Source organism: Odontesthes bonariensis, chromosome 23, assembly GCF_027942865.1.
Source record: "Odontesthes bonariensis isolate fOdoBon6 chromosome 23, fOdoBon6.hap1, whole genome shotgun sequence".
NCBI lineage: Eukaryota > Metazoa > Chordata > Actinopteri > Atheriniformes > Atherinopsidae > Odontesthes > Odontesthes bonariensis.
Genome location: NC_134528.1, coordinates 22,277,383 through 22,299,846, shown reverse-complemented (window position 1 = coordinate 22,299,846; position 22,464 = coordinate 22,277,383). Strand labels below are relative to the sequence as shown.

At 42.0% G+C, this 22,464-nt stretch overlaps 3 protein-coding genes across 3 annotated transcripts in view; all 3 read left to right on the top strand.

The window, feature by feature from the left end:
• The first annotated feature begins 2,104 nt into the window (after positions 1-2,104).
• On the top strand, positions 2,105-4,852 carry LOC142373729 (retinol-binding protein 3-like). The gene is made up of 3 exons (XM_075457108.1): positions 2,105-3,067; positions 3,956-3,981; positions 4,570-4,852. The coding sequence occupies exons 1-3, from the start codon at positions 2,105-2,107 to the stop codon at positions 4,850-4,852; spliced, it is 1,272 nt and encodes a 423-aa protein (XP_075313223.1).
• A 1,259-nt stretch (positions 4,853-6,111) lies between these two features.
• On the top strand, positions 6,112-8,674 carry LOC142374367 (retinol-binding protein 3-like). The gene is made up of 4 exons (XM_075458015.1): positions 6,112-7,305; positions 7,518-7,708; positions 7,903-8,045; positions 8,349-8,674. The coding sequence occupies exons 1-4, from the start codon at positions 6,112-6,114 to the stop codon at positions 8,672-8,674; spliced, it is 1,854 nt and encodes a 617-aa protein (XP_075314130.1).
• A 7,018-nt stretch (positions 8,675-15,692) lies between these two features.
• Positions 15,693-22,464, top strand: part of antxr1c (ANTXR cell adhesion molecule 1c) — a 40,632-nt gene continuing 33,860 nt past the window's right edge. Inside the window, exon 1 of the mRNA XM_075457722.1 lies at positions 15,693-16,319. Within this exon, the coding sequence (XP_075313837.1) occupies positions 16,156-16,319 (164 nt within the window). The 5' untranslated portion in view covers positions 15,693-16,155. The remainder of the gene's footprint in view (positions 16,320-22,464) is intronic.

The following is a 22,464-nucleotide window of genomic DNA, read 5'->3' as shown; positions in this document are numbered from 1 at the left end:
ACAGTGTGTGAGACATGCATGGTGGTTCGCACTCTATCACATGATGTTTTAGGAAAAGACAACAAGCGATATCGGAATGAAATAACTTCGGTCAAATATAGCTCTTTCACATAAAGCCCGTTCAGTTTTCATTGTGTAGTAATACTGTCAGCTTTGTAAATGTCTAAAGTCAGTGACACTAGCTTATCAGAGCTGAGCCCTCAAAGCCAATGAGGGAACAAGTTTGTGCAAACACTCGCGTGTCCTGCATGGGTAAACCTAAACTGCTTTTGTCTCAAAATAGCACTAACATCAGGGCCAACATTTCCATTTTAAGGTCCATTTTAGCTCCTTGTCTGCCCTCATTCTCTGGTGTTTTGTCCAGCTGTGCTTTTTTGTCACTTCCATTTTCCCACGCTGTCAAACGCATCTCACTCGCTGTCTGTTATCACTACTCTGGTCCAGCGGGGTTCCTGCCGGCTGCTGCTCTTTGAGCCAATCAGTCTGAACCCTGTTCTTTAAAACATTGCCTTTTGCTCTGTCGTTCGTAAGAAGGGGTCCTTCTTATTTCATTCACACTGCTCCACTAAGATGAGACATCAGAATCTAATCGCCAAGCAAAATTGTTTTAAATTCAACTAATGTTCATCAATAAATGTTTCAACTTATCTCTCTGTCAGTCTGGGTGTTTTGCCCCTGAGTGGGAGAATGGGGGTGATGTTCAAGTCTGTGGCCTGGAGATGTCGAATCCAAATCCTCCCAGGGGTTAGAACGGCTGTGATAAGGAAAACTGAAAGTTGTATATAAATCATGTCTGTTTGTTTAATATGGAGAGCTCAATGTTGGAATCTCAGCTCTATCTATCCCCCTGAAACAACTATTGCATAGCTGTTGACACACCTTGCTTACAGAGAATATCTGTACAATTTCAATTCCACACTCAAAAGTTTAGGTTGCTTTCACAATTCAAACTTGTAAACAATTGAGGGATTTCACTATCAACAACACTGCAATTGTTTAACACTGGGCACAAAAGAACAAAGTCTGATGAAATTCAGTGTTGCAAAGGGCTTGATTAGCATCCTGGGACTTAGCACAGAAATGATTGCGTTATGCAATGTGTGAAGCTGCCTTAAAAGTTAAATCGCTAAGAGTAGCTAAGCATCGAGTAGCATTTAGAAGGAGCTGCTGTCTGGCTACAATTCACCTGCGCAGCAAAACTGCCTGGATCATTGTCTATATGTGTCCTGGGATAATGTTTGTGCCCCAGGCTCATGGCCATGAAGATCTGCTCTAGCACATCAGAAAATATCCAGCAGACGAAAACTAGAAAAAGGGAAGTAGGCAACTAATTCTCTATTCAGTCCGGATAAAAAGGAAAAACAACAACTTTTCATCAAACCTCTTGTTTCCACATCCAGAAGGTGGGTGTGTATCCCTTTTTTCCAACCCAAACCTGATCTCCATGTGTTTTAAGAAGGCTTTACTTTTTCACAAACTGTGTAATCATGTCACCCATGCAGCGACCCAGACATGACCCCTAAAGCTAATAATAGCACCAAAATGCACCACCATAAGCCATTATACAGTAACAGACAAGGGGCCAAGAACTAAAAAGAGGAGGGAGGAGAGAGAGTTTCTGATAAGTCAGCCAGCATTTCTTTCCTGTCCAGAACCAAGCTATGAATCATTTAAAAATAATAATTCAGATGGTACATATTACTATACATTTGCAAAATGATTCAGACAGCAGACGATGTAATAACGATCAAACAATTTTGATTGCTATAAATCATTTTCACATGCAATACAAAGCTTTCTAAGCTAAATAAGAACCTAAGCCTGTGTTGTGTAGGTAAAATATAACAATCTGGACCTCCCATTTCCAAATTTCCAATCTTTCTGCTACTGTCTGTTGGCCGAAGCACTAAGGATAATGCGATTAAAGGTTTATTGGAGACAAAAGCCTCTTATGCTGACGTTGCTATCCAAAAAATCTATGACAACGATATTTTCCCCCCAGCAAAAATCCTTCATCTCTCAGCACAGACAAATGAACTAAAGCAGCCCAGTGAAAAGGAAGAAAGAGTGCCTCTCTTCCCATAAATTTTGAAGAAGACTAGTGATGGAGCAACACAGCTCACCACTGCCATGGATCCTCCTCCTGTGTTCTCTCTCTGTAAACTCATCGTTCCAGCCAGCTCTGGTGTTAGAAATGGCCAAGATTCTTCTGGAAAACTACTCTTTCCCTGAGAACCTGGTGGGGATGCAGGAAGCCATCCAAAAAGCCATTAACAGTGGGGAAATCCTGCAGATTTCAGATAGGAAGACCCTGGCAGCTGTGCTCACAGTCGGAGTACAAGGAGCCCTGAATGATCCACGGCTGACTGTTACATACGAACCAAATTTTGTCCAAGTGATGCCACCATCGCTCCGGAAAGAGCAACTGATCAGGCTGGTGAGAAACTCTTTCAAGGTGGATATTCTGGAAAACAATGTTGGCTATTTGCGAATAGATGACATCATCGGGGAAGAGACCATAGCAAAGCTCGGCTCTCTGATGCGGGACAACATCTGGGACAAAATCGCTCAGACATCTTCACTAATTTTTGACCTGAGGTACAGCACAGCTGGAGAGCTTTCTGGAGTTCCTTTCATAATCTCCTATTTCTCGGATCCTGAGCCCCCCATTCATATTGACACAATATATGACAGACCCTCGAATAAAACCAAGGAGCTGTGGACCACGGCTTCAATTATGGGTGAACAGTATGGAAAGAAGAAGGATGTTGTTATCTTAACCAGTAGGCGCACCATTGGTGCTGCTGAGGCAGTGGCGTATACACTAAAAAACCTTAAGAGGGCCATCACAGTCGGAGAAAGATCTGCTGGTGGGTCAGTTAAAGTCCAAAAGATCAGAATTGCTCAGTCAGACTTTTACATAACGGTTCCTGTAGCAAGATCGGTCAATCCAGTCACAGGCCAGAGCTGGGAAGTGAGTGGCGTTTCCCCAACAGTTAATGTCGTTGCTAAGGAAGCTGTTGCAAAAGCCAAATCCCTTCTGGCTGTAAGGATTGCTATTCCAAAAGTCGTGCAAAGCGTCTCTGACACAATCAGGAGGTTGTACGCTTTCAATGAAAGAGTTCCAGCAATATTGCAACATTTGCAATCAACAGAGTTATTCTCTGTTGTATCTGAAGAGGACCTAGCATCCAGACTCAACCAGAACCTTCAGACAGTGTCAGACGATCCACGACTGGTAATCAAATACATGCAAGATGATACTGCCATTGTAGAAGAGGATACTGAGCTTTATAAACTATCAGACAATCTGGATTTGTTACAGGCATACATTGATGAAACGTTTAAAGTGGAAATTCTCCCTGCCAATACAGGCTATCTCCGCTTTGACAAGTTACTTGAGACATCTGCAGTGGCTAAACTAGAAAAGCTCATGGCTCAAAAGATATGGGAACCCCTCAAAGATACAGATAACCTGATTATTGATCTGCGAAATAACACGGGAGGATCCTCTAATTCTCTTGCACTTATATTGTCTTATCTTCACAACTCTTCCCAGAAGCATCACTTTTTCACTATTTATGACCGAATTCAGAACACAACAACAGAACACAACTCTTTGGCCAAAATTACAGGCCCAACTTATTGCTCCAAGCGTGGAGTTTACATCTTAACCAGCTACTACACTGCAAGCGCTGGGGAAGAGTTTGCTTATCTGATACAATCCTTACATAGTGGAACAGTTATTGGGGAAATTACATCTGGTACCCTGATGCACTCAAAGACCTTCAGAATAGAAGGGACAGGAATTGTAATAACAGTCCCTTTCATAAACTTCATTGACAACAATGGGGAATGCTGGCTGGGAGGCGGCGTGGTCCCTGATGCCATTGTGTTAGCTGATGAAGCCGTGGACCACGTTCATGAAATTGCAGAGTTTCACAAAGGTGTTCAGTCCCTCATACAGGGGGCTGGAGAACTGTTAGAAAAATACTATGCAATCCATGAAGTCGCGCTACAGGTTAGCAATGTGCTCTTAAGTAAATGGGCTGAAGGATTTTACCGGTCAGTGGTTGACTTTGAGTCTTTGGCATCTCAGTTGACAGCAGATCTCCATGAGAGTTCAGGTGATCACCGCCTGCATGTCTTCCATTGTGATGTTCAACCTGAGTCGCCTCCCGATGTTCCTAAGATCCCTACGGCCGAAGAAGCTGGATATATAATCGATGCTCTGTTTAAAATGGAACTTTTGCCAGGTAACATTGGCTATTTGAGGTTTGACATGATGGCGGACATAGAAGTCGTAAAAGCCATTGGTTCCCAGCTCATAAAATTAGTGTGGAACAAAATAGTAAACAACGATGCCCTCATAATTGATATGAGGTACAACACTGGTGGTTATTCAACAGCTATTCCTCTCTTATGCACCTATTTCTTTGACGCTGAACCTCTGCAACATCTTTACACCATTTTCGACCGCACAACAAACAACAAGACTGAAGTCATGACTTTACCCCACATAAGGGGTAAGAGATACGGATCCTCCAAGGACCTTTTTATCCTCACAAGTCATATGACCGGGTCAGCAGCCGAGGTCTTCACTCGTACCATGAAGGACCTGAACCGGGCCACAGTTATTGGGGAGCCAACAATTGGAGGGTCTCTGTCTAGTGGAACCTACCAGATCAGGGACAGTGTCCTGTATGCTTCCATCCCTAACCAGGTGGTTTTAAGTGCCACCACTGGGAAGGTGTGGAGCTTTTCAGGGGTGGAGCCTCATGTTATTGCCCACGCAAGTGAAGCTCTTCAAGTAGCTCAAAAGATCATAGCAGCAAGGTTGATTAGAAAGTAATATGGTTCTCAAATTTCAAATAAAAAGATCATTTGTCTCTATTATTTGTCAAATATTATGTGTGGCCTTTGTGTTGCAGAGATGTCATCAGATCGTCAATTTCCTGTCAGTGGGAGAGGTTTTATACCTCTGTGTTTTATTTTGGAGGCCTTGCTGTAAGAATACGTTGATAAGAGAAAAGAAACCTTATACACTTTCCTGATCCGCATTGCCATTTCCTTTATACTAATATAAGGGTAATTCATGTAATACAACTAAAGCAATGCTTCTCATTCTGTGGACATTAACCCTAAATCTTTACCCTGACGTTAAAATGCAGTAAGTATGTTGAATACAAGTTTGAATTTTTATAATGCCTCAGACATGAAGTTTCTCAAAAATAATTAAGTAGCGTTTTGCAATGCAGCTGCATGTTTTATCTACATTATGTTTTGTTTTTGTTTTTTGTGAGATTCCCTGTGTGATCACATTCTAAATTTTGTGTGTTAGAGGTCACATGTTCTGTTGACCCTGTCTTGTGAAATCCCGTTATGTCACTGAGTCTATTTAATTGTACTTCTATTCAGAATCCTGTCATGATGGCAAAACTTTGCTGTTTCTCAGAACAGAATTTACCAGCAGAGGGAGCAAGTACCAAACAAACTGAACTGGAGCCTCCTGTTCACCTCGCTACTATGCAGAATTGCAGCTAATAAATGTGTACGGTGTTTGAAACAGTAAAGGATTCAGTGTCTCTGAATTATTAACATCAATGTTCCTCATAGGGATATGATACCATCAAGGTATCACTGAGTGAGACACACATGAGCTCAGTTTGTTTTTACAATTCTGTTTTTTTTTACATTTTTACATTGCATTACATTGAATTCATCTTCAAAATGGCATGAAAGTTCAATGCATCCACAGGAATGAATATTTTCACCACACTTAATCTATGTCTAGATACTTCTCAGTTATAAAACTGACCTCATCTGAGACAGGCAGCTTTAAATAGCTGTCCAGACTACTTTGTCTAAATCTAAGACAAGAATCTTTGCCAACACCTTGTTACTACACCTACATTGCTTGGTTGTTATTGTCTCACAAAAGCACTCGGGATAATACGATTAAAGGTTTACTGTGGAGAAAATCCTCTTATGAGTATGTTAACAGAAACGTTCTTACCAAAACGGTGCCATTTGTCAAAGAACCTCTTGGAGAAGGAAGTTCGGCTCTCTGACATCCAGTTTGCTCACTTTTGTCAGACAGAGCTGACAAACATGGCAAAGACTTTCTTTCTGGTGGCATCTCTGCTCGTTTTGGGAAATGTTTCCTTTATGCATGCCTCATTCTCGACCGGCCTTATCACAGATCTGGCAAAAATCGTCATGGACAATTACTGCTCCCCAGAGAAACTGGTGGGGATGAAGGAGGATATAGAAGCAGCCACCAGCAACACAGAGGTCCTGAACATCCCAGATGCCGAATCACTGGCCAACGTTTTAAGCAGTGGAGTCCAGACCACTGTCAGCGACCCACGGCTTAAGGTCTCCTATGAGCCAAACTATGTTCCAGTGGTCCCTCCACAGTTGCCTCCACTGCCCCCTGAGCAGCTTGTCGCTGTCCTCCAGACCTCCATAAAGCTAGACATCCTGGAGGGCAACATTGGCTACATGAGGATTGATCACATCCTTGGGGAGGAGGTCGCTGAAAAGGTTGGCCCATTGCTTTTAGAGCTTGTCTGGAATAAAATCTTATCCACCTCAGCTCTGATTTTTGACTTACGCTACACTGGTACCGGGGACGTCTCAGGAATTCCCTACATTGTATCTTACTTCACCGAAGTGGAGCCTCTGATTCACATTGACACTATTTATGACCGCCCCTCAAACTCTACCACTAAGCTGTATTCTATGTCGACCCTGCTGGGACAGAGATATGGCGTAACCAAGCCCCTGGTTGTGCTTACAAGCAAAAACACCAAGGGCATTGCGGAAGATGTTGCCTACTGCCTCCAAAATCTAAAGAGAGCCACCGTTGTGGGTGAACAAACGGCTGGGGGTTCAGTGAAAGTCGATAAATTCAAATTGGGCGACACCGACTTCTATGTTACTGTGCCAACTGCAAAGTCCATCAACCCCATTACAGGTTCCACCTGGGAGGTCACAGGCATGACTCCAGATGTGGAAGTCAATGCAGAGGATGCCCTTGCAACCGCCATCAAGATCATCAACCTTCGTGCCCAAGTTCCAGCCATCATTGAGGAAACAGCTACCCTGATTGCCAACAACTACGCCTTTGAAAATATCGGGGCAGATGTTGCTGAAAAGCTGAAAGAACTCCAGGCAAATGGTGAATATAGCATGGTGATCTCCAAGAGCAGCCTGGAGACAAAGCTGTCTGCTGATCTAAACACGCTTTCTGGAGACAAGAGCTTGAAGGCCGACAGCAACATCCCACCCCTACCACCTGTGGTAAGACCCTTGTATGATCATTACTTTTTAACACTGAAGACATTTGCCATTAAATAAAGTAAACTGGCTGTATTTGTTGTGGTAGATGATCTGTTCACATTTCAGATCAATTTTAAAGCATTATATGATAATATAGAAATATATATATATTCCCATATATATTTGCATGCACATGATACAAATGCTGAATCCTTGTTCACTTTTCTCAGCAGGATTATTCTCCAGAGATGTACATCGAGCTCATCAAAATCTCCTTCCACACAGACTTGTTGGAAAACAACATCGGCTACCTGCGCTTTGATATGTTCGGAGACTTTGAAGAGGTCAAGCCCATCGCCCAGATCATTGTAGAGCATGTCTGGAACAAAGTTATCAACACTGACGCTCTGATCATTGACCTTAGGTGGGTAATGTTGCTCACAGTGGAGGTCAGAGAGTTCATTCAAAACTCTTTGTACATTTTGATCAATCAAAACATCTGACAAAACTGCTAAAGCTCAACGGTACAGGTCTAAATGTTGGGACATGAAGGACTTAGATGATTAAAGTGAATTGCATCGCGTTTCTCTAACTGCTTTTTTCGATTTGGAATTTCAGGAACAACATCGGTGGTCCAACAACAGCCATCGCAGGCTTCTGCTCTTACTTCTTTGATGCAGACAAGCAGATTTTGCTGGACAAGCTCTATGACAGACCATCCGGCACAACCACAGAGCTCCTAACCCTGCCTGAGCTCACTGGTAATGAGAAAAAAACAAACTATAAAAGTCTATAAAACCATAAAAGTGTTTTATTCATGTTGTACTGGTAGATTTATTTTAGCATGAATGCTAGCAAGAGCTCAAAGACATTTTTGTGCTATCTGGGTGCAATGACATTCTTTTTGTGTCACTGTTAAGAGCCTCTTTGGTTAGTATGTAACTTTATTCCATGGCTCACTTGCACACCTTTACACAGACCTTAACACTATGCACCTGTCACTTCTGCCCCTGGTCTAACTGATATTTTCAACCTTGAATTTTTTTTTTCAACCTGTTCTTCAGGTGCAAGGTACGGCTCCAAGAAAAGCCTCATCCTTCTGACCAGCAAGGCTACTGCTAGTGCTGCAGAGGAGTTTGTTTACATCATGAAAAAGCTAGGCCGCGCTATGATCATCGGAGAGACCACTGCTGGAGCCTCCCACCCACCAAAGATCTTCCCTGTTGGAGACAGCGGGGTCTTCCTCAGCATCCCAACAGTCCACTCAGACACAACAGCTGGGCCAGCCTGGGAGGGAGCTGGCATCGCACCTCACATTCCTGTCCCCGCTGCCGCTGCCCTCGAGACGGCCAAGGGCATCCTCAACAAGCACTTTGCAGGCCAACAGTAAACCACGTCCTGAACAAAACCAGGGGAGACGCCTTTTTCACTTTTGCTTTGGCAGCCAGAGGGTCTCGTGAATCTAGGCTTGTTTAAGAAGTGAACGATGTAGGTTTAGTGCAAAGTATAATCTGTTCTTAATTCTCCCACAACCTGAGCCTTCTTAGGGTGCTTGTATGTAGAGCAAAGGTCCAAAAGTATTTTCTGTAGTTTTTATGCCTGTTAATTGAGTCTTGGCGGCTTGTGGGAGTGAGTGGCGCTGAAAAGCCGATGCATTTTCTTTGCAGATAAGAGTATGACCATGTCTGTGTCAAACACAAGTTGCAACAGCAAAGCAACTTTAAAAGGAGGTGGTACAAATTAACCAAATGTATGGAAATGTGCTTAAAGACAAAGTTTGCTTTTCTTTTGTGATGGTAGATATTTGGAAGTGAGGCCTTTGAGAAGTCATCAGTTTGTTAATCTGGTACAATTGCATATGATGTCCTCATTGTGGATGAAAAATACTGCATGTCCATCATGTCACGTTGACCTTCATAGGTTGTATCAATTACAGTAAGATACAATAAAAAAAGACAACTAAAGTGCAAAAATGAGCGTGTGTTGGTCTTATCTTTAATTGAGAGTCATCACACAGACAACAGTTCATTTACAAGCTGTTCGTGGAAGCCGTTTATTAAGTGGATTCAGCAAGATTTTCCATAGTACACAACATTTGGTATCTGTTACACAATTTAGCTCTATTTTCCAATAGTCGAGAAGGGAGTCAACTTTTCTTTTTTTTTCTTAAATGAAATGTGCAGATAAATTACTGCATTAGTTCATTGGCAAACATGTGAAAAATGGGAACTTGTAAACATCCGGTAAAAGGAATGTCCTGTAGCTTTTCAAATCCAGTTTTCAGTGGCAATACCACTGAGAAGATTACAGAGTGTTTAAGGGAAATTACACGAGGGACTGCAGGAGCGTGTGAGCCTTGGATGTGTGACACTTTATGTGCTCTTAGTTTTTCAGCAGCAGCAGCATATTGTTCACCACAGCAGCAGGTTAGTTCTATTCCAAGAAAATGACTTGCCCCTTGATCTTCGCATAAAGCACTCTGAATAACACAAAACAACTACAGAAACACATATAAAACCAATTTTTGTGATCGATCTTAATCTGAACTGATTATACCTCCAGCTTTTTAGTCATCCTATTAAAGACAAAATGAGGTTTCAAACAATATGCAACAAGAGGCGGAAGATATTCTCCATTGGATTCACTAATGCAATTATTTCGGTAGTACAAATCAGATCACATAGCTAATGATGGTATAGCGGATAGAATGACCAGGCTTAAGGCCTGAATCTTACCAGAAAATAACTGTACGGGCTCTGAGCATTTAAAAGTACTCAGCACTTAATACAAGACACAGAGTCGCGCATGTGTTATACTGTGTATTCATCAGTCAAGCATTTTGGCTTTAAAGTGAGGTTTAGTAATAAGCAAGAGGAAATGAGCGATGCTAAGGCTTAAGGAAGGAGGGAAATTTCAGTTATAAATGACAAAGATCACAGAGGATCAGTGATCAGGATAAGCACGTGTTAAATATGGCCAACGGTTTAGAGGTGGTGGGTGTAAATCTGTCATCGCATGATCGACTGTGTGAAGACGTAAGGCTGCCACTGACGTTTAAATAATCTGTTTGTCTCCCTTGTTGGAGTGCAAGGGATATTGTAACGGATTACAGTTCAGCAAGACAAGTATTTCTCAGAGGTCAATTAGCTCTGAAAGAGGAGGATTAAGTTGGTGGAGCCAGTTTCACATTAGGTGCCAACGATTAGAACCTCATCAGGAAATAAGAGCTGGAAGCTTGCTCATTTTAACCTCAGACATCTAAGATCTGGTGCTCCTTTTGCTGTAGAAAGCTGTGGATGCCTATGTTCCTGGTAAAGGATTTTAAGATATCTCCTATTTAGTCATTCCACTGGAGGAGAATGGTCTACAAGAGGCGTCAACATTAAATGACTGCCAATTTGTCAAGAACTGGCAAGTCCAGCAAATGAACTCCACAAGCAATGGTGGGGTAAATGCTATAGTTTGGAGTTGATTTACAGTCTTAGGGACGGGGCAGCCTCCAATCATCACTGAATACTGCAACATATTAAAAAAAAAAGGCTAGGATATAAAGTGCTCAGAAGTGAAGTTGCTCCTGAAATGGTTCTTGTAATCATCCAAATTAATATTAATGACAAAAAGAATGCCTAAAAATGAAGAGAGTAAGGACAAGAGAATGGGAAAGTCAAAGCCCAGATTCCAAAACCACTGAAATGTTTGTTGGATTCTAAATGGAATTGAATCAAATAAAAAAATTATCAAAGGTGTGAGGAATGAAAGACCAAAGAAAGGTCCATCCATCCATCCATTTTCTATACCCGCTGAATCCTTCGCTCGGGTCGCGGGGGGGCTGGAGCCTATCCCAGCGGTCATCGGGCAAGAGGCGGGGTACACCCTGGACAAGTCGCCAGTCCATCACAGGGCCACACCGAGACAAACCAGACAAACAACCACTCACACACTCACACTTACTCCTAAGGACAATTTTAGAGTCACCAATTAACCTAACATGCATGTTTTTTTGGACAGTGGGAGGAAGCCGGAGTAACAAGCATACACGGAGAGAACATGCAAACTCCACAAAGAAAGGCCCCAGCTGGGAGTTGAACCTGGAACCTTCTGTGAGGTGACGGTGCTCAAAGAAAGGTCAATTCATTTTTTTTTTTTGAACAGCTAAGAAATACTTTAACTCTCCTGAGTGTGACAAGGGTTAATATGGCTTGTTTATAATTCCACAAAATGATTATGTTTTTAACCTGACATTTATAAGACTACTCAGGTGGAACTTTTCTTTTCTTTTCTGTATATTCTTTTATGGGGGAGCAACATGCGCTATAAAAGACACTGTTCCGCCTAAAGAAAGAAAAGGAAAGGAAAGGTTAGGTTAGGTTAGTTAGGTTGAGGAAAATAATGACCTTCGAGAGAGCAGCGGTGTGGTCTCCATCCTTCCAAACCTTAAACACAACGCAGAGATTTGGTCCCGGTTACACGAGTACATTTTTCAATTTCTCGTGATACCTACAGCTTACAGAGCTCTATCAACACACACTTTCACATACCAGCGTGGCTTACCCTGACCTGCATCAGATGCAGTTGAGACCCATCTAACTTGTACATTTTATCCCCAAACTGACCCCACCTTTGGGTGGAACAAGCATACCCCAATAACATTTATTTTAACCCAGTTAACAAGTCAACACACAGTTTTTTTTAATCAAGGAGGAGAGGATATTTCACAAGGTTAGGACAGGGGTGGCTGTAGTTCAGGACAAAGAGCAGTCACATACCAATTGGAAGGTCGGTGGTTTGACTCCCGGTTTCTTCAAAACACTGAACAACGGGTCCCTGTGAATGCTTAAGACGTGTCGTGTGAATGTGGCATGTGCACATGAGGAGAAATGGAAACATCTGTGGGGAATGCATCTGATCTGGCAAAGACTGAAATGACGTGATTCACCAGCTGTTTCTGGTCTGACGCCAGCAAACAATAATCTCCTGTGATATGTCATAAACTCTCAGATATGACATATCAGAAAATAATTCATGAGGAGGAGCTCCATTTACCTCTTGTGGAAGTGCACCCTGGTTTTGTTTTGGGGTGTTTTCTCTGTTTGGACAACTACTTCTTCTACTGAATTAAAGCCACTAGGAAAGCAGCTTATACTGCCACCCTATGGTACCAACCTGTTTTTTTAAAGTAATACTATGTAACTTCTCAAAAAGCCCATTATGGAGCTCCCCCTACAGGCTTGGAGGTAATGTACGTTTACGACACTCGCCAACGAGTAAAAGCTGTTCCGAGGGCAACTCTAGTCCGGTCTCTTGCTTTGTCGGCCTCTCTCTTTCTCTTCCTTGCTTCATCAGTCAACGTCTTCTTCTGTTTCTTCGGTGCCTCTGCCATAATGATCGTACTGACAATGTTGCGCTAGCTTAGCCTTATACCTGGGAGCGTGAGAGGGGTCTATTTGTTTTTGCGCTAGGTGTGCCAGAAAGCAAGTCGAAGTACTTTCGCTCAGCTCCCGGGCCGCTCCAGCAAAGTTACATAGCGCAGTTATTCCAACTCAGACACCCGAAGGGCATAGGAGGCAGGCCAATCGTAATATTAAAACTTATTCTAGCCGCACAATTTTTTTCAAGCTGTTATTTTAAGGTAGAAATGTTCCATAGTATTGCTTTAACTTCAAACCAATCAATGAAAACGTGTCAGATTTCCATTTCTTTTTGTGTCTTTCCAAAGATTGCTTCACAAGTAAATGGAAACGAAAGAGCAATGATAAAAATTACATTGTCAGGAGACCAAGTTTTATCTAATGCTGCGATTAACATTATTGGCTGTTTACTGACGCAGAGTTCAGTAAAATTTGTGCTTTTAGTGCAGGAGTACAACAAGTCAAAGCTAAACTTTATGGCTATGTGACCGGTGGTAGCAAGCTGACATAAATCAGTCTAACTATTACTGACCACAGAATCAAATGTTAGACAGACCTTTTAAATAGTTTCTGTCACATCGCACCTGGTTTATTTACAAAGAGAAAAACAAAGGTGGCAAAAGAATGTTTCCAGGAGGATTATCCCCATTGTGAAAATGCTGTAACTTGTCCCTCAAATTACTATCATAGAACAAAATGCCAGGCGGGAGTCAAATCCTTCCTGCGTTTATACGCTTCATCTACACTTTTATTAACCTGGATACTCCACACATGCTCTCTTTTATTGTAAAGAGAGTAGCCTAAGGTGTGAGTGTGCACCAAAAGAGCCTCCTACCCAATAAAGCCGCTATTTTTCCGTTTCCTTTGTCAGACAGCTAAATGCATCAGAAAGTGTAACTTGAAAGCAGCATACCTGGCCGTTTAAAATATCCCCACAGACTGTGTGCTCTAAAAAAAAATCCTGATTTTATGACCTCAGCGTCATCTGGAAACGATCACCATTCAAGCAACTTATAGACAGTGTTTGTGCAGTATAGTTTAGGCTATCGATACATGTGGTAGAATATAGAATCTCTTGAATGTCTTCTCATACAGTCCACAGCATCATGAAGTGATTTAGTCCGTCGCTTGATTCCGCTCCCATGCATGTATACTGGGACAAAAGGACAGCGGCCCAATAAACTGCCCATGTCGAGTTAGAAATGTAGCTCGACTCAGCTAACCGCTGTTTAGTCCTCCCTAAGGAGATACCAGCAACCACTTGCCTTGAGGCTTTTGCATTCTTCCCCACTCTTGACAGTTGTTGTCATCAGCTGGAAGAAAGTTTTGCTGATTTTAAAATTCAACTCTCAATCACAGTTTGGTGATTGTAAACCGAATCCCTCAACGGCGATTAGGATTCGAAAAGATCAGGCAACAGAACCTCTCTGTTAAAGGGATAGTTCGCCTCTTTTGACATGAAGCTGTATGACATCCCATATTAGCAATATCATTTATGAACATTGACTTACCCCAAGCTGCGTCCTGTGAGCGGAGTTCCAGCTGAGTTTTGGCCTCCACGAAGGTAGTCCGGCTAGTTGGCTGGGGATAGAAAAATAAAGCGTCTTGCTTCTCAAAACAATATGCGTTCAAAAGAGTAATACATTTGCATCACAAAATCGTTCTCGATGAAAAAGTCAGACCTCACCTTGCGATAGCCGGCCCGCACCTGTTACGGTGTTTGCTGCTCGGAAGCAGGGGAGTGCTCGGTCTGCTCTTCGGTCTGCACAGTTTACATTGGACGCATTGATATCAAGGGAGGCAAAAATAGTGCCAAACGATGTGAGATCTGACTTTTTCATCGAGAACGATTTTGTGATGCAAATGTATTACTCTTTTGAACACATATTGTTTTGAGAAGCAAGACGGTTTATTTTTCTAGCCCCAGCCAACTAGCTGGACTACCTTGTAGACGCCAAAACTCAGCTGGAACTCGGCTCACAGGACGCAGTGGGGGGTAAGTCAATGTTCATAAATGATATTGCTAATATGGGATGTCATACAGCTTCATGTCAAAAGAGGCGAACTATCCCTTTAAGTTTAGAAGCAGCTGATCTGGTGTAAAAAAAAAAAAAAACAGCCTTTTGAAAAGCCACCCAAAGTGGAGTCATCCGTGTCTCACGACAGAGAGACGTTGACGTAATGCAAACTTGTGGTTGAGAAAAAAGTCAAACTGCGCGTCTCCTTTGTTTCTAAAAGCGTCACTGCTGAGGCTTTTCTTTGGTACACTGTCAAAGGTTCCAACCAGATATGAGATCTGGAAACCATTTGTGTCCTGTTGTGAGACCAAGTTGACTTCCATGAATGCAAACTTACGTCCAACTCTATGCTTGCCTTTACTGTCTTCTTTATAATTCTTTAATTATTTCATCTTTTGTATCCATTAAGTGGCCAGAGATAAATCTATCTTAATCTATTCTGAAGGTCACCATGACAAGTGTGTGAAAATCAGTAATAATAGCTTCATCCTGAGTGATAGTAGAGTTTCAAAATGGATTAAATGTGCACCGATTTCCTCCTTGTGCTAACTGTGTGTCTGCTTTAACCTGGAAATGTGGCAAACAAATGTAATCACCGCACTGTCGTTGCAGCCTTTACTTCATGAAGCAGTAATTACTGAGGATGGAGCTGTTAACAATTAACTGGTAGCAACATAGGGAAAGGAAACAAATTGTCAGGGGGGAAAAAATGCCAAAAAACGCTTGAGAAATAAGCACATTGGTTTTGAGGATTCTATTGGCAAGGATGCTGTGCTGATCAGTGACAATAAAGCAGCCGCCATAATGATCTTCCCATCCTGTTTGACCCGCTCCCAGTAAAATGAGCCCGTCTGCCACGTGAGGGAGGCGCAAAATGGGCTCTTGACCCCCTTTTTTTTCTTCTTCCCGGCTGTCTCTCCTCCTCAGGATGAAATATGAAACCTGGCTCACTTTAGTCAAGCCTGTCCCCCGGGCTCCCAGATCCACCAGCGTTGAACACCGCTCTGCAAAAACCAGAATTAAGCCAGTTTTGAGACACTGACACGAAACTTTTCTCAGTTTTTCACGAACCACCCGGCACACTTATTTCATCATTTCCTCAGCGAACCGAAATTTGGAATTTTTGTTTGTACAATTTTTTTCTTTTCTTATTGTTCCATGCATGTGGATTCTGAACCATCCAAGAACTTTTTTCCATCCTCTCTGAGAAAAACTCTCCAGCTGGCACTGGGACCGAGATGCGGGTGGTCGTGATTGTTAACTGAGCTCCAAACTATACAAGCCAAAGCATCTGCATCCTTTTCCTTTGTCTTACTGAATCTCTGCCTCCCCAACTGTCTCTGGGATGTAAAGGAGAACAGATAAACACACCCGAGCAGACCCGTTTTGACATTTGGTTTCATTTCATCTGCAAAGGAATAACCTTTTCCCCACTCAGGAAAGAAATGACGGCGAGGCTTTCATCGAACGCGCGTCTCGCTCTGGTTTTGTTGGGATTATTTTTGCTCTCTTCTCCATCATCAAGAGCGGAGCCGGAGCAGCAGGATGAGGAGGAGGAGGAGGAGAGCTCCTGTCAGGGCGCTTTTGACCTCTATTTTGTGCTCGATAAGTAAGTGCAAGCGGTTTGACATCATTCCTAAACACATGTATCCTTCCGAGGTGACTCTAAAGCAGCTTCCAATTTCACAAAAGTTAGCAAAGCTTAAAAAAAACAAAACAAGCTAGCATCTGCACTTAAGTGACTGTGGGGCTTTTATGCAAGCTTTACTTTTGTTTGGTGTCATGTTTTTTTTTCATTAAAAAAAGGTAAATAATTAAAGTTGAACTTCTAACATACTCTTTACGACGCTGACATTAGCTTCCGAAACTTAACAAACAGCCGACGGGTGTTAAAGTTGGGTTTGTGGTGACAACAGGGTCCATTTGAAAAGTTTTTTTTACATCATTAAAGCTCGGGGAAATGAAGTATCTGCCTGTCGGCGCTTTAAGTTGAATTTCCCTTAAATTTGCTCCTGACCCACAAGTCGGAAACCGAGTCGAGTGTCGTGTAATCTTTAAAATAGCATTAAAAAAAACAGGCAAAAGTGTCGGCTAAAGAGCACCTCCGCGTCTGCGCAGGAGAGCGCGCGTGTGATGACGCTGGCTCGCGAGGAGGCTGACTTGCAGAGCTCCCCCTTTGCTGAATAAGCAAAAAAGATGGAACGTGGATGCAACAAGAATGGCGCGTCTATGTCCAAGTTTTAAAACCTTACAGTCATCATTTGACAAAAGAGAAAAAGAGAGAACAAAGGATAGAGGCGAAGCTTTTCTTTTATTCCCAACCAGGCTAAAGGTACACCCCCCACCCTCCTGCACAGTGGCTGCACACCGTCCGCTCTTCATTTGCACTCTCTGTACGCCCACGTAGGAAAAATGTTGTGGTTGTGTGACATCTTAGCTCTGGACTTCTGAGGCTGGAAAGCTGGGGAGAAAATGAAATGTCAGAGAAAAACAGGAGAAACTTCTGGAGCGCCTGTCATTGCCCCCGCTCTCTGTTTTCTGACATATGATGTAGGTCTTGAATCTTTCAGGGAAAGGAAAATAAAAATATTTTAAAAAGCCAACGACTCCTGTAAACAAGCAAAATGTTCTTTTATGTGAACTAAAGTCAAATTTAATCTCTGGCAAATGAAAATCTTTTTCATTACACAATGTAGTACACACGCCTGAAGCTAAAGCGGTAAACGGAATATTTTCAATTTGACAGAGTGCATAGTGACACACCCACTCACATACTCTGCTGTACAGTATCACCTAAAAACATACAATACACTCTATGACTGCAGGCATAATAGTCTGCTCACCCCTCCGACACAAACAGGTAGGATGCTTTCCTGTTGTCCCCCTCTGCACACTTGTAACATTGCTGATGTCAGCAGAAGATGGCGGCTCCCATGACGGGATAATCCAGCTTCTGAGGCCTGGTGTAACAGGATAAAAAGCTTGGTTTGAAGTTTACTTATCCACAGTCATTCACTTTTACACCAAAAGTAGTGGGATTTTGCAACAGTTGCCACCACTGCCTTCTATGGGGCAAGCCTGTAACTACACCAACATGCAGGCTGGAACTAGAGACAACTCTCTGGGAACTAGAGATAATTAGATAAGTTTAGTATGTTTGACTAGCCTGCTAAATGTCTTTCGGGCAGGAAAAATCAATCCCATCCGTTTTCGTCTATGAGTTGTCACTATCAGTTTTAGGGCCTCCGTGTCAGACCTTGTGATCAGCAAATGTTTTCCGCGAAGCCAATGTTAGCTGCACCCGCTCTCTTCTAGCCCTCAACGAAAGGTTTCGCCTGTGGAAATGGTCATTTAAACCCGGGTGCTGTGTTCAAATCAACGCCATGGCGAGATATAGCCTATGAAAACCAACGGCTACTGCAGATTCATTTGATGCGGGACTGTATGCTGAATAAACACTTTAACATTGCACTCAAAAGCAAGGTTGTAGGTGACCCCCCCCCCCCATCAGTATAAAAAGGGCTTTCAAGTAGAGAAAGTTAGCCGGAGTGGAACCTACACAACTCACTTTTTGTCAACTGGGTCAGCAGCAGAATGTATTTTAGCACTCTAAGGATAGTGCAAAGGAAAATAAGTATCAGTTTAAATGCATGCTACATTGATTTATATACGTGTGACACCTGGGAAATCTGGCAACTTTACATGAGGAAGTTAATGCCTGAATGTTTGATAAATGACAGCTTCCGGTCTCCAATTGAAAAGGGCTGTTTGGGAGCAAGGTAAAGAGTTATCCTTATATATTATATTATATATTATAAAGAGATATTCAGAATATTGTAAATTATCGCAAACACGCACAGTAAACACGTACTGATACTTTTTCTAGTGTCTCAAAGACACTAGTTCCCAAACTTTTCAGCTTCTGACCCGCAAGTACCACAAGAACCAGCTGCTATGCTAGTATTTCTCTCTGCTTTTCTGAACCGGGGCTGTGCTGACCACCGTCAACTTTAGCTGATACTAGACCAATGATATTGATTCCATAACTCCTGCGTGTCCTGACATCAGATCCACATACTCATTTTTAGGACAATAGAAAGAAGTACAGTGAAATTATTTTAAGTGTTAAGTATTTATATGCAGAAGACAGTTGAAGTTAATCAAAAATAGTTGAATTAAGACAAAAAAATGAGGAAACTGTCAGAGGAACTTGATACGTTTGAGTTAACAGAATTCTGATTTTTAAAAAGTTAATGCAACCTCCCAGCTGCTTTGAGCATGTAGATTTACTTTGGAGGCCAATGGAGTCACAGAGAAACAGAAAACCTTATTTCTCTCCCGTTGTGACTTCCTGTTTGATTTAAAGAACATTTCTGCATATGCTCTTCACTTCCTACTCATTGTAATGGAGCAGTGCCAGAAACGGGGAGGAGTGAAACAAGAGAGCACAGGAAGCAGCAATGTTTATGGAAAATCTGGTCTTAATTTGGAGAGAAAAATGTTGCACACAGCACCTTTAAAAGCCAGATTTGGCAACTCATTACTGAGGTTGTGGCAGAAGGAAATGGCAACTTTTACACAGCTCAGAATCACCTGGAAATCTAAAGCGTCTTGTCCTATTTGCTTTATCTAAAGTGCATTTTTTCACAGTGATCTCCCCCGCAGGAGTTAGTCCATGTAATCTGTCTTGCTGCACTCACTGAACTCTTCTTGGCTTTTGAGTCGAAATTAAATTGGGAAAAAAAGAAGAATAGCACAAAACATGGGACTGCTCCACAGATGTGAAGACCAGCATTTAGCATGTGATGTGAGATAAACACTGACACATGCTACAAATAAGGAAACAGCCTCCCTCCACCGCCCCACGTTAGATACTATAATTAGAGCTGTTGCGTGCTTTGGTGCCGACTATGAAGAGGTGACTAACAAGACATCATTTGTGGACTTCAAACAAGAGGAAACTCATTAGAGACATGTCACGGCCCCCTTTGAGCAGCTTTAAACATATCCCCAAATCGCAGGTCTCCTTATGGGACACAGCCTGACCTCTCTGTCCTAATTTATATATATATATGGAGTACATAAACATCATTGTTTGCAAGAGGAGGCTTTTCAAGAACTATTGCAAACCTGTCCACATCTTAAAATCTTAAATAAGAGTCCAGAATTGTGCACAAGGATAGATAGTTAAATTGGACTGGCAGAAGATGTTTAATAGTTTTCTTTATCTATAACACATTATGGTAACAACTTTCATCTCTTTTTAAAGACCAGTTCTGGGAGCAACGCTTTACTTAGGCACAGCAGTAATCTGACTCAAATTGTCATAGTGACCATGTTAACACAACATTTGTTAACAGACATGTTTTTCAAGGTTTACCCTCTAAGTGGAGCGCTTAGCTCGCTCATTTTCAAATTAGCACTGAGCAAAATATACAGTTCAGGTTGTCATCAGTGTTGTAGAGATGCTGCATTTGGAACGAGAGATGTGTGTTTAGGTAAAGAAAAGGATTGGGAGTTTGAAATGGGGGAAGAAACTGCTGCCTTGGCTCATAAAGTGGACTCCAAAAGCAGTTATTGCCGACTTGGGAAGATGAGGTCATGTCATGGCTCATACATGCAGGGCAGTGCTTGTTCAGATGTGTTGTTGGCTTACGTGTAAAGGGTAGAGAAGGTGGCTAATGGCTGTATCGCTGCCAGTGTGAACTTGGGACATCTGGGAAGGGTTTGGAAAATGAGGGCATTAAAGAGAACATTATTTTTAAAATGTTTTTTTGCCTTGCAGAACTAGATACGAGATCCTATATGACAGTTGGGTTGCGACAGGGATCGAAGGGGCGAGATGAAGCAAAACAGCACAGGCATAAGAAGTTCAAATCAAATACAGCTAAAGCTAATTACCAACTCCAAGATGTCAAACTATTTTAGGAAAGAAGAAACTTTTCTATAGTTCTTCAAAAACCTCCTTTATTAAAATCCATGCCACAGCAACTCCGGACCACTGTAGCTGTCACGTTTGGTAGCGATGGAGGACCCAAGTGCAGACTCAAACGCATGACTCCACTCAACATCAGAAAAGGCATGACAGCTGTTCATAGAATCTTGATATACTGTAAATGATGGCCTGTCACAAGTAAAACCAAATAAAAAATACACCATGTACAAAACAGAGAGGCTCAAAAAGAATTATGTTGCCCTATCGCAGTGCAAAGTGATAATAGCACATTAATGCAATGTCATTTTAACAACATTAAAATCGATACCCTCAATGCAAGTGAATGTGTAATTAGATTCCTCAACAACAGTCCATTTTTCCTGGCAGTGTTAAATGTACCAACATCCGCCAGAAACAAGAAATCGATAGTTACCCATGAGACCACCTTCTTTTGGATTGTGGCATCATATCCTTTTATTGTATTGTGACATATAGTTCTTGAGCAGTTGTAGCACAGCAATAAATTGATTTCCTCTCCATTTTCACCTTAAAATGATCAGTTACACAAAAGACTGAAGGCCTATAACCATTGTATAGACTTATAGTATACAGTCTAAGCAGCTCAGTCAGTCCTAAATGGATCAGTTTTTTAAAGTGGGGTTGTGTGAATTACTTAAAAGCAATCGGTGTCTTACCTGCAGTAGACGGATGTCAGAACGCTCAATCAATCAATCAATCTTTATTTATATAGCGCATTCATACAACAGGCAACTCAACGCTCTCAGTTTTCAGTAGTTAAGATGTAAATTATTCAGCAGGAGCCACAGAAAAGCTAATTTTCTCCATCTAAAACAACTCAAAACTTTGAGTTTTCATAGCGGTTCGAACAAAGGCTCCATACAATGAATTCATACTAAGTCACTTTTACATCAGAGTCATCTACTTTGTTACTATTTTCTCAACTGAAAAACTTTGCTGAAGTAAAGCCTAGCAGTAAGCTATCCAACGAGTCTTATGCAACTCAGAATAAAAATACTATGGTGTGTGCTCAAACCACTTTGAAAGTTTTAAGACTTAAGTTGTTTTAGGTGGTGGAAAAATTTAAGGATTTTTTTAAGGACCAGTGGAGCTGTTAGCTGTTAGCTTAAATCTGTCAGTATTTCTCCTGATTCTCCAAACTGAGAGCGCTCTGACCAGCGTCTGCTGAAGGTAAGACACTCAGCTTTTAGGAACTTGACACAAACCTGTCTTATCTTTTGCAAAATCCCTTTGTGATACACAAGCGTGAGGATGGACAAGTAAGCTAAAAGATCATCAAACGATCCTTTATGGTGCATTGATCCATGTCCCCATCAAAGTTGATGAAAGCTGTTCAGCTTCTAAGACATTTCACCAATAGGACAAGATGTCAGCATCATGTTGGTCCTTGGCTGAAAATCAAAGGATGATCGAAGTTGTTGAGATTGGAACTATAAATGGCTGTGGACCCATCAACAACAACCCATCCAACAACTATGCGATATTTTGCTTGGATTAAAGCGACCAAGAGACCCACAATGCCATCCCACAGTTAAACTGCTGTCAAGAAATTAACTGTCAAATCATAAAACCACAAGCCTTTAGGCTCTGGGATCGTTTGCTGTCCAGCCTTTTGCCCTTTTATTGCTGCATGTGTGCAGATTAGGATGTATATCTGCTGATTCAGAGCAGGCGGGCCAAAGCTTGCTGTTTTATATGGAGTTCATTGCCAGAGGAATGTTTCGGGTGTGTTCATGGCAGAGAAAGAAATCCACCTATAGACCAAATGCTTACATGTATG